General features: G+C 37.5%; 1 protein-coding gene across 1 annotated transcript in view; it reads right to left on the reverse strand.

Annotated features, from left to right (window-relative positions):
• Positions 1–16866, reverse strand: part of KLHL4 (kelch like family member 4) — a 135578-nt gene that overhangs the window by 48223 nt on the left and 70489 nt on the right. Inside the window, 3 exon segments of the mRNA XM_044234714.1 lie at positions 863–1059; positions 7381–7517; positions 7902–8069. Of these exon segments, the coding sequence (XP_044090649.1) occupies positions 863–1059; positions 7381–7517; positions 7902–8069 (502 nt within the window).

Below are 16866 nucleotides of genomic sequence, written 5' to 3' on the forward strand. Positions count from 1 at the left end.
GGTATATATATACAATGAAATATTATTCAGCCATCAAAAAGAATGAAATATTGCTATTTGCAACAATATAGATGGAGCTACAGAGTAGTATGTTAAACAAAATAAGTCAGTTAGAGAAAGACATATACATTATGATTTCACTCATACATGGAACTTAAGAAACAAATGATCATGGGGGGGAAAAAAGAGAGGCAAGCCAAGAAACAGACTCTTAACTATAGAGAACAAACTGATGAGTACCAGAGGGGAGGGAGGTGGGGGGATGGGTTAAATAGGTGACAGGGATTAAGGAGTGCACGTGCACTTGTAATGAGTACCAAATGTTGTATGTACATGTTGAATCACCAAATTGTGCACCTGAAACTAATAGTGCACTGTATGCTAACTAGCTGGAATGTAAATAAAAGCTTAAAATAAATCAGGGACAATATATTTTCCTAATACTGTGGATTTGACTTAAAATATATTATTCTTATATGATTTAGTTTTTTTGTGGTATGTTCATTTCTCCAAGTTTTGAGATTGAATTAAACCTTTTCAGTTAAAAAAAATGAGAAACTTGTTTGAATACAGCTCAACCAAATATTTTTAACTAATATCCATTATGTGTAAGTCATTTGCAAATTATATGAATTTATACTGCTTTTTAGTTTTATCCCAACATTATGGTCTTTACTTTGGAAAGGTTGCATATATATACATAGATATAGATATATATCTATACACACACATATACATTATATTTTTATATATAATACACACACATGCATATGTACACATATATATCAGTAAACAAATCATTAAACTACATATTGTGTCAATATAATATTACTAAAGGTTAATTTGAAGCAATTGATTTTACCATTGTGTACTTATGTGCCACACTCAGGAGCTCTGTACAGCCCTGGGCATCACCAAATGATCGAATTCTTAAACAGTTTGAAGGATGGAGATGCTTTATGAGAAAATTGGAGCATACTTCAATGACTTGAGTCAATTGCAAGAGACAAGCTGCAGCCAGCAAATTTTCAATAGTATCTTCTTTTAACTGCAGGACACCTAGGTGGTTTGAAAAAGTAAAGAATGATTATATGTCTCATAAAGTAAGACACAGCTAACTAGTTGAATTTTTCAATTTCTCTCATTACTAAGGCTACCTTTCCTAGTGCACAGTAACCACTATGGGAATACTTTTAAAAGCCACTATATGTGGGACACCTAGGTGGCTCAGTCAGTTAAGCCACTGCCTTCGGCTCAGGTCATGATCCCAGGGTCCTGAGATTGAGTCCCACATCAGGCTTCTTGCTCAGTGGGGAGTCTGCTTCTCTCTCTGTCTTTTTGCCTGCCACTCTGCCTGCATGTGCTCTCTCTCTCTCTGACAAATAAATAAATAAAATCTTTAAAAAAAAACCAGCCAATACATGCAAGGGTGTCTATAAAAACACTAATAAGATGGCTGAAGGGAGCCAGACTAGATTATCAAACACAACTATAGCAAATGAACAGTGAACACCACTACTGCAAATAACAGCAACTTATTTCTTTGTCATCGTAGATCTCATCTAACTCTTATATCAATCATTGAACACTATATCTGAAACTAATGATGTACTATATATTGGCTAATGGAATTTAAATAACAAAGAAAGAAAGAATCCACAATTCTTTCACCTAAATAAATAGATAAATAAATAAATCTTATATAAAAAACTGTAAACATTAGGTCTCAAGTGTTTTATCATGTTTTATCATATTGTATAATGTCCATACAGGTAACTATCATTTGTATGGAAACAAATTTGGTAATTAAGTAGAGCATTGAGGTTATATGTCTATATTTTTGTGTGTCTGTCTGCATTTATTTGCTGATAAGGAAGACTTGCTCAGATATTGTGCCTAGAACTGACACCTGACATTCTCTCAAAAAAAAAAAAATAACATTGCTGACAGTACTCAAACAAATGTTGGTATGATAATTTTCTTAGATACAAAAAACTGGTTTGTTTGAAAATATCTGTGAAGAGATTTTTTAAAAATGAGATCAGAGCTGTTTAAACTCTTCCCTTTATATATATATGTAAATATGTATATATGTATGTATGTATATACAAACAAAATTTTCAGAGGAAGTATTGTTGATAAGTTATTGCAAATGTAAGTTATTTTCATAAGTTATATTCCTTTTTTGTTTGTTTTAGCCAAACTATATATGAGCTATAAAAAAACATTTCATACGGAATACTATACACTATTTGTTTATATTTTTCTTGTAAAATGCCTTAAATGGATTCCATGTGATTTCATAAGCATAAAGAGAAGAGTAAATATATACTGTGAGATGCTCTGTGTTTGTTTCAACCTCTAAAATATGTTGCCAAAGGGTGTCATCCATCAGCAGACTTTCTTGAGTTATTTGTTTTTTGTCATGGATTTTGAAGGGAGAGTCCTGCCTGTACCTCATGAAATCCAGAGAAGTTATAAACTATTCTGATTAAGATCTGAGATTCACCTACTACAGACATTGAAACTTGGCCCAGTTATTAAGAAGAATATTAATTTCTTAATGAACAAAATCATAAAACTCCTAAAAGAAGACAGTAAAAAAAATGATCTTGGCAATAATTTCTTGGATAATACACCAAAAGACAGGTCACAAAAGCTAAAATAAACAAGTAGGACTGCATCAAACTAAAAAGCTTTTGCATAGAAAGGAAATACAAAATATATTGAAAAGGTAATCCACAGAATGAGAGAAATATTGCAAACCATATATCTGAGAAGGGGTTAATATCCAAAATATATAAAGGACTCATATAATTCAATAGCATGAAAACAAATAACCCAATTAAAAAAAGAACAAATAGGGGGTCCTGGGTGGCTCAGTTGGTTAAGTGTTTGCTTTTTGCTCAGGTCATGGTCCTGGGATCCAGTTTTGATCCTTGCTCAGCAGCAAGTCTGTGTTTGTGTCTCCTTCTGCTCCCCACCTCATGCCCTCCTTTCCCCTCTCTCAAATAAATAAATAAAATATTTTAAAAAATAAATAAAAATTCAAAAAGAGAAAGTAACCTGGATAAGCTTTTTCTCCCCCAGAGATGACACACAAATGACCAATAGAGATATGAAAATGGGTTTAACATCACTAATTACCAGGAAAATGTAAATCAAAATCAAAAGAAGGGATAACCAATGTCAGCAAAGTTTTAGAGGAAAGGGAACATTTATGCACTGTTTGTGGGAATGCAAATTGATACAACATTATGGAGAACAGTATGGTGGCTCGTGAAAAAATTAGAAAATTAAATTACCTATGATCCAAAAATTCTATTCCTGATTATATATACAAAGACATGAAATCAGGATCTTAAGAGATACCTGCACTCCCATGTTTGTTGCACTATAATTTACAGTAGCTGGGATATGGAAATAACCAACCTAAATGCCCTTCAACAGTTGAATGGATAAAGAGAAAAATACATATGTGATATTAATAATAGGTATATATGTATATAATTTCTCTGATTTCATAGAAATGGTAGGTAGATTAGTAGTTGCTAGACACTGGGAGGTGGAAATGGAGAGGTGTAGGTCAAAGTGTGCAAACTTTCAGTTATAAGGTAAATAGTTACGAGGATCTAATGTACAGAATGGTGTCTATAGTTAGTAATATGGTACTGGGCACTGTATGCTTAAAAATTGAGAGTATATCTTAAGCATTCTCACCACAAAAAATAATTAACTATTTGAGATAATGTGTGCATTACTTATCTTCATCTATGTAATCATTCTACTTGTGTATATATAGCAAATCGTCACATAGTGTACTTTAAATATACACAATTATATTTGTCAAATTTGCTTAATAAAGCTGGAATACAAAAATAAATATTTCACTTCTTGACCTCCAGCCTCATCCTGTTACCTTTGCCTTATAATTTGAGTAAATATGACTTTGTCATTTCTAAGGAAGAGACTACATATTTAATACAGAGTTAGAATACTGCACTTCAAATCTTTACAAATGAGAATGGGGTACCTAAGTGGCTCATTTGGTTAAATGCCCATCTCTTGATTTCAGGTCATGATCTCTCCATCTTAGGATCAACCCTGCATCAGGCTCCAAGTGCTGAACATGGAGACTGCTTGAGATTCTCTCTCCCTTTCATTCTGCCCCTCCACCCACACTCTCAATAAATGAATAAATAAAATCTTTTTTAAGAAATGAGAACATACCCACACCATTCAAGAGAGAGGCAGACATGTATTTTGTGTTTTTGTGTTAAAATAGCTTTATTCTCTCATGGTCAAAAATTTTATAGCTTATTATTTCCCTCATTCTTTTATACTACTGAATTTAAATCTTGATTATGTCCCTTATTACCTTGGGAAGTTACTTTACTGGTAGATCCTTCAGTTTTCTCATTTCTAGTTGGAATAATAGTAATGTAGATTATATAATGTAGGGTTTTTGTGATGATTGAGTGACTTAATACATGCTACGTTACCTGTATAAGCATAACACCTATACTCCTGAAGCTGTTTCAAAAAACTGAAGCAGAAGGAAAACTTCCAGACTCTTTCTATGAAGCCAGCATTACCCTGATCCCCAAACCAGGCAAAGACCCTACCAAAAAGGAGAATGTCAGACCAATATTACTGATGAATATGGATGCAAAAATTTTCGACAAGATCTTAGCAAACAGGATCCAACAGTATATTAAAAAGATTATCCACCCTGACCAAGTGGGCTTCATCCCTGAGTTACAAGGATGGTTCAACATTCTCAAATCAATGTGATAGAACAAATTAATATGAGAAGAGAGAAGAACCATATGGTTCTCTCAATTGATGGAGAAAAAACATTTGACAAAATCCTGCATCCGTTCCTGATTAAAATGCTTCAAAGTATAGGGATAGAGGGAACATTCCTGTACTTCATCAAATCTATCTATGAAAGACCCACAGCAAATATCATCCTCAATGGGAAAAAGCTTCAGCCTTCCCGCTGAGAACAGGAACACGACAAGGATGCCCACTCTCACCACTCTTGTTCAACATAGTATTAGAAGTCCTAGCAACAGCAATCAGACAACAAAGAGAAATAAAAGGTATCCAAACTGGCAATGAAGAAGTCAAACTCTCTTTCTTCACAGATGTCATGACTCTTTATATAGAAAACCCAAGACTCCACCCCCAAACTACTAGAACTCATACAGCAATTCAGTAACGTGGCAGGATACAAAGTCAATGTACAGAAATCAGTGGCTTTCTTATACACTAACAATGAAAATACAGAAAGAGAAATTAGAGAATTGATTCTATTTACTCTAGCACCAAGAACCATAAGATACCTGGGAATAAACCTAACTAAAGAGGTAAAGGATCTGTACTTGAGGAACTACAGAACGCTCATGAAAGAAAGTGAAGAAGACACAAAAAGATGGAAGACCATTCCATGCTCCTGGATTGGGAGAATAAACATTGTTAAGATGTCAATACTGCCTAGATCAATCTATACTTTTAAGGCCATTCCGATCCCAATTCCACCGGTATTTTTCAAAGAGCTGGAGCAAATAATTCAAAAATTTGTATGGAATCAGAAGAGATCCCGAATCGCTAAGGAAATGTTAAAAAACAAAAATGAAACTGGGGGCATCACGTTACCTGATTTCAAGCTTTACTACAAAGCTGTGATCACCAAGAAAGCATGGTACTGGCATAAAAACAGAAAAAACATAGACCAGTGGAACAGAGTAGAGAGCCCAGATATGGACCCTCAACTCTACGGTCAAATAAACTTCGACAAAACAGGAAAAAAATATCCAGTGGAAAAAAGACAGTCTCTTCAATAAATGGTGCTGGGAAAACTGAACAGCTATATGTAGAAGAATGAAACTCGACCATTTTCTTACACCATACACAAAGATAAACTCAAAATGGATAAAAGACCTCAATGTGAGACAGGAATCCCTCAGAATCCTAGAGGGGAACATAGGCGATATCAGCCACAGCAACTTCTTTTAACATATGTCTCGAAAGGCAAAGGAAACAAAAGCAAAAATGAACTTTTGGGATTTCATAAAGACCAAAAGCTTCTGCACAGCAAAGGAAACAGTCAAGAAAACAAAGAGGCAACCCACGGAATGGGAGAAGATATTTGCAAATGACAGTACAAACAAAAGGCTGATATCTGGGATCTATAAAGAACTCCTCAAACTCAACACACACAAAACAGACAATCATATCAAAAAATTGGCAGAAGATATGAACAGACACTTCTCCAATGAAGACATACAAATGGCTATCAGACACATGAAAAAGTGTTCATCATCACTAGCCCTCAGGGAGATTCAAATTAAAACCACATTGAAATACCACCTTACACCAGTTAGAATAGTCAAAATTAGCAAGACAGGAAACAAAGTGTGTTGGAGAGGATGTGGAGAAAGGGGAACCTTCTTACACTGTTGGTGGGAATGCAAGTTGGTGTAGTCACTTTTGGAGAACAGTGTGGAGATTCTTTAAGAAATTAAAAATAGTGCTTCCCTATGATCCTGTAATTGTACTACTGGGTATTTACCCCAAAGATACAGATGGAGTGAAAAGAAGGACCATCTGTACCCCAAAGTTTATAGCAGCAATGGCCACAGTCGCCAAACTGTGGAAACAACTAAGATGCCCTTCAACGGACGAATGGATAAGGAAGATGTGGTCCATATACACTATGGAGTACTATGCTTCCATCAGAAAGGATGAATACCCAACATTTGTATCAACAGGGACAGGACTAGAAGAGATTATGCTGAGTGAAATAAGTCAAGCAGAGAGAGTGAATTATTATATGGTTTCACTTATTTGTGGAGCATAACAAATAACATGGAGGACATGGGGATATGGAGAGAAGGGAGTTGGGGGAAATTGGAAGGGGATGTGAACCATGAAAGACTCTTGACCCTGAAACCTGAGGGTTTTGAAGGTGCAGGGAGTGGGATGTTGGGGGAAGCAGGTGGTGGGTATTGGGGTGGGCTCGTATTTCTTGGAGCAGTGGGTGTGGTGCAAAAACAGTGAATACTGTTATGCTGAAAAGAAATTTAGAAACAAATGAGAACATACCCACACCATTCAAGAGAGAGGCAGACATGTATTTTGTATTTTTGTGTTAAAATTGTCTTATTCTCTCATAGTCAAAAATTTTATAGCTTATTATTTCCCTCATTCTTTTATACTACTGAATTTAAATTCTGATTCTGTTCCTTACTTTGGGAAAGTTACTTAACTGGTAGAACCTTCAGTTTTCTCATTCCTAGTTGGAATAATAATAATGTAGATTATATAATGTAGGATTTTTGTGAGTATTGAATGACTTAATACATGCCACTTTACCTGTGTAAGCATACTGCACCAAGGAATTAAGTGCATTAGGATCAACTCCTTCCATCCTGACCTCTTCTTGTTTGGCTTCAAGCACATCATTAGTAAACATTGCAGCAAAATAATCAGACACTGCGCTGAGAACCAACCTTGAAATATGAATGTTTCATAGAAACTTAAATTAGTCAGTAGTCTCATTGAAAAGCATGAAATACAATCAGTAAGTTTGTAACACTGCTGAGTTTGTTATCTGCATGAATCTCTTTCAGTTTAGTAAAGTGTAGTGAAATTAGATAGGTAAATTAAGTAATTTGATTCTCTTTTGAGGGTTTATGCTATTTTACATCAATTTCTCTAAACTTTGGCTCTTCTAAATATCACACAAGGAAATGGACCATATATGCTAATGCATTTTCAATGTAGGAAGATAAAAATATTTTTTCCTCAGCATTCTAATTTGCTTTAAGTCGACTAATTCATTCTCATTCACATGCTATACTCATGAAACAATCTGTCTACATAAGGATACGTACCTATGGGCTGGAATTCGGAGGTGTCCAGCAATAAGTAGTACATCACACAGTTGTTTCTCTTTCAGGTAGTTCTCCATTCTGTGGAGAGTTTGTGCTGCATGGTTTATAGCATGAAACTGCTCCTCAGATTTGTTCACATTCATTTCTTCAGGATTTTGTGTATCCAGTCTGAAATGTGAGTAAGAGGGAGAATATGGTTTATTCTCTTAATGAGTGTGCAAATGTCCAGTGGAAGTTTGGACACACTGACTTCTAAAAGAAATATATTAGATTAAACTAAAATTAAAATTTGCCCTCCATGCTATTTGTTATGCTCCACGAAGTTGCAGATATGGAGTTCAATAATTCATCAGTTGCATAGAACACCCAGTGCTCATCACATCACATGCTTCCCTTAATGCCCATCATGCAATGACCCCGCCCTCCACCCACCTCCCCTCCAGCAACCCTGTTTGTTTTCTGTAGTCAAGAATCTCACATAGTTTTTCTCCCTTTCTGATGACTTCTTATTCAGGTTTCCCTCCCTTCCCCTATGATCTTCTGGGCTGTTTCTTATATTCCACATATACATTAAACCATATGATAACTGTCTTTCTCTTATTGACTTATTTCGCTCAGCACAATACCCTCAAGTTCCATCATAAGTATTATATATAAGTATCTTATAAGTATTCATCATTTCCTATGGCTGAGTAATATTCCATTTTGATATTATATATATATAATATGTGATGCCATATATATAATATGTGATATATATATTATATATCCATGTGATATCTATCTATCTATCTATCTTTATATATAAAGATATATATATATATAACACTGCTGAGTTTGTTATCTGCATGTAAAATAGCACAAACCCTCAAAAAAGAATCAAATTACTTAATTTACCTATCTAATTTCACTACCCTTTAATAAACTGAAAAAGATTCATGCAGATAACAAACTCAGCAGTGTGTTATATATATATATATATCTCGATATATATAAAAGATATATATACACTACTTATATATATAAAGATAGATAGATAGATATAAAGATATATATTTTTTTTCATAAAAAAGATGAAAAAGCCAAGATGACACATAATTTCTTCTTTATCCATTCATCTGTCCATGGACATCTTGGCTCTTTCATCTTTTTTTGTTTATTTTCTTTTGTATTCTCATTTTCTTTTTTTTCCTTTTTTTAATTTTTTATTTTTTCAGCATAACAGTATTCATTATTTTTGCACCACACCCAGTGCTCCATGCAATCCGTGCCCTCTCCAATACCCACCACCTGGATCCCCCAACTTCCCTCCCTGCCCCTTCAGAACCCTCTGATTGTAATTCAGAGTCCAAAGTCTCTCATGGTTCACCTCCCCTTCCAATTTCCCCAACTCCCTTCTCCTCTCTAACTCCGCATATCCTCCATGCTATTTGTTATGCTCCACAAATGAGTGAAACCCTATGATAATTGACTCTCTCTGCTTGACTTATTTCATTCAGCATAATCTCTTCCAGTCCCGTCCACGTTGCTACAAAAGTTGGGTATTCATCCTTTCTGATGGAGGCATACTACTCCGTAGTGTATATGGACCCCATCTTCCTCATCCATTCATCTGTTGAAGGGCATCTTGGTTGTTTCCACAGTTTCCACAGTATATATGGCCACTTCGACTGTGGCCATTGCTGCTATAAACATTGGGGTACAGATGGCCCTTCTTTTCACGACATTTGTATCTTTGGGGTAAATACCCGTAGTACAATGACAGGGTCATAGGGAAACTCTATTTTTAATTTCTTGAGGAATCTCCACACTGTTCTCCAAAGTGACTGCACCAACTTGCATTCCCACCAAGAGTGTAAGAGGGTTCCCCTTTCTCCACATCCTCTCCAACACATGTTGTTTCCTGTATTATTTTCAATTATTTATTATCTTCAATTATCATTTTCAATTTTCAACATATAGTACATAATTTTTGAGGTAGTATTCATTTATTCATTAGTTGCATATAAACCCAGTGCTCATCACAACGTGTGTCCTCCTTAATATCCATACCCTAGTTTCCCATCCCTCCACCCTCCTCCCCTCTACAGTCCTCAGTTTGCTTCCTAGAGTCCAGAGTCTCTCATGGTTTGTCTCTCTCTCCGATATTTTTGCATTCAGTTTTCCCTCTCTTCCTCTATGGTTCTCCACACTACACCTTATGTTTTATATATGAGTGAAACCATATGATAACTGTCTTTCTTCCTTATCTTATTTTACTTAACATAATCTCCTCCAGTTCCATCTATGTCCATGCAAATGGTAGGCATTCATCATTTCTTTCTTTTTTTTTAAGATTTTATTTATTTATTTGACAGAGAGAAATCACAAGTAGATGGAGAGGCAGGCAGAGAGAGAGAGGGAAGCAGGCTCCCTGCTGAGCAGAGAGCCCGATGCGGGACTCGATCCCAGGACCCCGAGATCATGACCTGAGCCAAAGGCAGCGACTTAACCCACTGAGCCACCCAGGCGCCCACATTCATCATTTCTGATGGCTGAGTAATATTTCATTGTAAATATGAACCACATCTTCTTTATCTATTCATCTGTTGAAGGATGTCTTGGATACTTCCACACTCCAAAGATAAAGATGTAGTGAAAAGAAGGAGCACATGCACCACAATGTCCACAATACCTCTTTCATCTTCTAAGTGAAATTTTGTATCTTTTGACTATTTAAGCAAATATGATGACTATTGAGTTTTCAATGATGAAAGTTGTCTACGTGTTTTTTCAGCATCACACAATGGTGGAATTTAAATACTAACACAAGCATATAGAGACATACAATAAGTAGAACCCTAAGTACTTAATGCTTGGATGAACATACTTAAATTCTTTGCTTATTGTCTTTCTTGCTTTCAGGCATCATTTTCCAACCTTCATTAGTTTTAGGTTCCCCCACCCCAACGCAGCCTGTATTTCTTCGAAAATAATTTGGCCCAGGGCGACAAGACTTTCTGTTTAATTTAAATAAATTATTCATCTATTATTCTTTTTTTTTTCTTTACATCTCTGATTTTTCTTTTTTTTTATTTGCCAAGACTTTTTAAAAGATTTTATTTTAAAATTGTAAAATATTTGAAGTGTACACTGTGATGATTTGATGTACATTTATATTGGGAAAGGGTTTTCCCTCATCTAGTTAGTTAAAACATCCATCACATAGTTATCCTTGGAGGTTTTTTTGTTACTGTTTTCGTTTTTGGTGAGAACATTTAAGTTCCACTCTTAACAAATTTCTATTATACAATACAGTGCTTTCCACCATAATTGCCATGTTTTACATTAGAACCTCATCACTTAGCATCTTATACCTGAAATTTTCTTTTTTTTTCTCCCAATTTATTTATTTTCAGAAAAACAGTATTCATTATTTTTTCACCACACCCAGTGCTCCATGCAAGCTGTGCCCTCTATAATACCCACCACCTGGTACCCCAACCTCCCACCCCCCCGCCACTTCAAACCCCTCAGACTGTTTTTCAGAGTCCATAGTCTCTCATGGTTCACCTCCCCTGCAAATTTACCCAAATTCCCTACTCCTCTCTAACGCCCCTTGTCCTCCATGCTATTGGTTATGCTCCACAAATGAGTGAAACCCTATGATAATTGACTCTCTCTGCTTGACTGATTTCACTCAGCATAATCTCTTCCAGTCCCGTCCATGTTGCTACAAAAGTTGGATATTCGTCCTTTCTGATGGAGGCATAATACTCCATAGTGTATATGGACCACATCTTCCTTATCCATTCATCCGTTGAAGGGCATCTTGGTTCTTTCCATAGTTTGGCGACTGTGGCCATTGCTGCTATAAACATTGGGGTACAGATGGCCCTCCTTTTCACGACATCTGTATCTTTGAGGTAAATACCCAGAAGTGCAATTGTAGGGTCGTAGGGAAGCTCTATTTTTAATTTCTTGAGGAATCTCCACACTGTTCTCCAAAGAGGCTGCAACAACTTGCATTCCCACCAACAGTGGAAGAGGGTTCCCCTTTCTCCACATCCTCTCCAACACATGTTGTTTCCTGTTGTGTTAATTTTGGCCATTCTAACTGGTGTAAGGTGATATCTCAATGTGGTTTTAATTTGAATCTCCCTGAGGGCTAATGATGATGAGCATTTTTTCATGTGTCTGATAGCCATTTGTATTTCTTGATTGGAGAAGTGTCTGTTCATATCTTCTGCCCGTTTTTTGATGTGTTTGTCTGTTTCGTGGGGGTTGAGTTTGAGGCATTCATTATAGATCCTGGATATCAACCTTTTGTCTGTACTGTCATTTGCAAATATCTTCTCCCATTCCGTGGGTTGCCTCTTTGTTTTCTTGACTGTTTCCTTTGCTGTGCAGAAGCTTTTGATTTTGATGAAGTCCCAGAAGTTTATTTTCGCTTTTGTTTCCTTTGCCTTTGGAGACGTATCTTGAAAGAAGTTGCTGTGACTGATATCGAAGAGATTACTGCCTATGTTCTCCTCTAAGATTCTGATGGATTCCTGTCTCACGTTGAGGTCTTTTATCCATTTTGAGTTGATCTTTGTGTACGGTGTAAGAGAATGGTCGAGTTTCATTCTTCTACATATAGCTGTCCAGTTTTCCCAGCACCATTTATTGAAGAGACTGTCTTTTTTCCACTGTATATTTTTTTCTCTTTTGTCAAAGATTAATTGACCATAGAGTTGAGGGTCCATATCAGTGCTCTCTACTCTGTTCCACTGGTCTATGTGTCTGTTTTTATGCCAGTACCATGCTGTCTTGGTGATCACAGCTTTGTAATAAAGCTTGAAATCTGGTAAGGTGATGCCGCCAGCTTTATTTTTGTTTTTCAACATTTCCTTAGCGATTCGGGGTTTCTTCTGATTCCATACAAATTTTAGGATTATTTGCTCCAGCTCTTTGAAGAATGGCGGTGGAATTTTGATTGGAATGGCAGTAAAAGTATAGATTGCTCTAGGCAGTATAGACATTTTAACAATGTTTATTCTTCCGATCCAAGAGCATGGAATGGTCTTCCATCTTTTTGTGTCTTCTTCAATTTCTTTCATGAGTGTTCTATAGTTCCTCAAGTATAGATCCTTTACCTCTTTAGTTAGGTTTATTCCCAGGTATCTTATGGTTCTTGGTGCTATAGTAAATGGAATCGATTCTCTAATTTCCCTTTCTGTATTTTCATTGTTAGTGTATAAGAAAGCCACTGATTTCTGCACATTGACTTTGTATCCTGCCATGCTGCTGAATTGCTGTATGAGTTCTAGTAGTTTAGGGGTGGAGTCTTTTGGGTTTTCCATATAAAGAATCATGTCATCTGCGAAGAGAGAGAGTTTGACTTCTTCATTACCAATTTGGATACCTTTTATTTCTCTCTGTTGTCTGATTGCTCTTGCTAGGACTTCTAATACTATGTTGAACAAGAGTGGTGAAAGTGGGCATCCTTGTCTTGTTCCTGATCTCAACGGGAACGCTGCAAGCTTTTTCCCATTGAGGATGATATTTGCTATGGGTCTTTCATAGATAGATTTGATGAGGTTCAGGAATGTTCCCTCTATCCCTATACTTTGAAGCATTTTAATCAGGAATGGATGTTGGATTTTGTCAAATGCTTTTTCAGCATCATTTGAGAGGACCATGTAGTTCTTCTCTCTTCTCATATTAATCTGTTGTATCACATTGATTGATTTACGAATGTTGAACCATCCTTGTAGCCCAGGGATGAATCCCACCTGATCATGGTGGATAATCTTTGTAATGTGTTGTTGGATCCTGTTGGCTAGGATCTTGTTGAGAATCTTAGCATCCATATTCATCAGTGATATTGGTCTGAAATTCTCCTTTTTGGTAGGGTCCTTGCCTGGTTTGGGGATCAGGGTAATGCTGGCTTCATAGAAAGAGTCTGGAAGTTTTCCTTCTGCTTCAATTTTTTGAAACAGCTTCAGGAGAATAGGTGTTATTTCTTCTTGGAAGGTTTGGTAGAATTCCCCAGGGAATCCGTCAGGTCCTGGGCTCTTGTTTTTTGGGAGATTTTTGATCACTGCTTCAATCTCGTTATTAGATATCGGTCTATTCAGGTTGTCGATTTCTTCCTGGTTCAATTTTGGTAGTTTATATTTTTCCAGGAATGCATCCATTTCATCTAGGTTGCTAAGCTTATTGGCATATAACTGTTCGTAATAACTTCTGATGATTGTTTCTACTTCCTTGGTGTTAGTTGTGATCTCTCCCTTTTCATTCATAATTTTATGAATTTGGGCTTTCTCTCTTTTCTTTTGGATTAGTGTAGCCAGTGGCTTATCGATCTTATTGATTCTTTCAAAAAACCAGCTTCTAGTTTCATTGATACGTTCTACTGTATCTCTGGTTTCTCCCTCATTGATCTCAGCTCTAATCTTGATGATTTCCCTTCCTATGTGTGGAGTTGGTTTGATTTGTTGTTGATCCTCCAGTTCTTTAAGGTGTAGAGACAGCTGCTGTGTTCTGGATTTTTCAATTTTTTTGAGCAAGGCTTGGATGGCTATATATTTTCCCCTTAGGACCGCCTTTGCTGTATCCCATAGGTTTTGGACCGAAGTATCTTCATTCTCATTGGTTTCCATGAATTGTTTCAGTTCTTCTTTGATCTCCTGGTTGATCCAAGCATTCTTAAGCAAGGTGGTCTTTAGCTTCCAGGTGTTTGAGTTCCTTCGGAACTTTTCCTTGTGATTGAGCTCCAGTTTCAAAGCATTGTGATCTGAGAATATGCAGGGAATAATCTCAGTCTTTTGGTATCGGCTGAGTCCTGATTTGTGACCCAGGATGTGGTCTATTCTGGAGAAGGTTCCGTGTGCACTTGAGAAGAATGAGTATTCTGCTGTTTTAGGGTGGAATGTTCTGTATATATCTATGAGGTCCATCTGGTCCAATGTGTCGTTCAATGCTCTTGTTTCTTTATTGATTTTCTGCTTCGATGATCTGTCTAATTCTGAATGAGGCATGTTAAGATCACCTACGATTAGTGTATTCATATCAATATGACTCTTTATCTTGATTAACAGTTTTCTTAAGTAATTGGCTGCTCCCATATTGGGAGCATAGATATTTACAATTGTTAGATCATCTTGGTGGATAGTCCCTTTAAGGATTATGTAGTGTCCTTCTGTATCTCTGACTACAGTCTTTAGTTTGAAGTCTAATTTATCTGATATGAGAATCGCTACCCCAGCCTTCTTTTGAGGCCCATTGGCATGAAAGATGCTTCTCCACCCCTTCACTTTCAGTCTGCGTGTATCTTTAGGTTCAAAATGGGTCTCTTGTAGACAGCATATGGATGGGTCCTGTCGTTTTATCCAATCTGCAACCCTGTGCCGTTTTATGGGTGCATTTAGGCCATTCACATTGAGAGTGATTATTGATAGATACGTTCTTATAGACATCGAGTTACCTTTGAAGTCTTTCTTTCTGTAGACTGTCTCTATATTTCTGTTCAATGCTATTCTTGGGATTTTTCCTCTTTTATAGAACCCCCCTTAATATTTCCTGCAGTATCGGCTTGGTGGTTGCATAGTCTTTTAAGCCTTGCCAGTCTTGGAAACTCTTTATCTCTCCATCCATTTTGAATGTCAGTCTTGCTGGATAAAGTATTCTTGGCTCCATGTTCTTCTCATTTAGTGCCCTGAATATATCTTGCCAGCCTCTTCTGGCTTGCCAGGTCTCTGTGGACAGGTCTGACGTTATTCTGATGGGCTTCCCTCTGTAAGTAAGGAGCCTCTTTGCCCTGGCGGCTTTCAAGAGATTATACCTACAATTATAATTTTTCAATTTGACTATCAGTTGTCGTGATGTTTTTTTGGAGTGTATAATCTTGGGTGGAGACCGTTCAGCCTCTAGTACATGAACGCTGGTTTCAATCGCGAGATTCGGAAAGTTTTCATGAAGGACTTGTTCCACGACATCTTCTAGACTTCTTTCTTTCTCCTCCCCTTCAGGAATTCCAATAATTCTGACGTTGGAACGCTTCATGGCATCACTTATTTCCCTAATTCTGCTTTCGTGGGATCTAAGCTGTTTGTTCCAGGCTTCCTCCTGATCCTTTCTCTCTATCTGTTTGTCTTCCAGATCACTAATTCTATCTTCTGTCTCAGTTACCCTAGCTTTGAGAGAGTTTAGATTGGATTGGAACTCATTGAGAGCATTGTGGCCCTCCTCCCTGGTAGCTTTAAGCTCCGCCCTAACATTGTGAACATCCTGTCTGGTCGCTTTCAGTTCGGCTCTAATCAATTCTGTTTGGTCATCCATGGCTTTCTCCAACTTAGCTATTGCCTGGATAATTGTTAGCCTGAATTCTCTTTCCGACATATTGTCTCTGTTGATAGCCGTTAGCTCTATTGCTGAAGGTCCATCCTCTGTGTTTTTCTTCTGTTGGGCATTCCTCCTCCTAGTCATTTTGGTGGGAGAAGACTGAACAGATGTAGCTGGATGTATCAACTCTGGTGCAGTCAAGGTGCACCCTGGAACACTTCCTGATCTCCGTCTCAGAGAGAAGCCTCAGTCTGGGTGCAGAAGCTGAATAAATTCCCCCTTGGACGCTGGCAGTGCAGGTTCCAAGTTAAAGACCCTGGGGGCGCAGGATCTTTTGCTCGTCCCCAAAGCCAAGGCAGTGGCGGCTGTCTGGGAGCTCCTGATCGCCAGAGAGGTTCCAAGCAGCGATGGCACGCTGAGATTTTGCAGCCGGCCGGGGCTGGGAGTGCCCGGCTTGCGAGTACCTCTTTTCAGAGGTGGCTGTGGGTCGGGGCGCGCGTCTGGGGCACTGAGAACGGGGTGCTGGTCCGTAAGCCGCAGGCTGGGCTTTTGCGCGCCTCTGTCCGGGGAAGAGTTTCGCGCGCTCGCGGCTTAGACTTTGAAACAATGGCCTGGGTCAAGAAGCGCCCCTGGGCCTTAGAAACCCAGGAGAGCTGGA

This window comes from Neovison vison, chromosome X (genome assembly GCF_020171115.1).
Source record: "Neovison vison isolate M4711 chromosome X, ASM_NN_V1, whole genome shotgun sequence".
NCBI lineage: Eukaryota > Metazoa > Chordata > Mammalia > Carnivora > Mustelidae > Neogale > Neogale vison.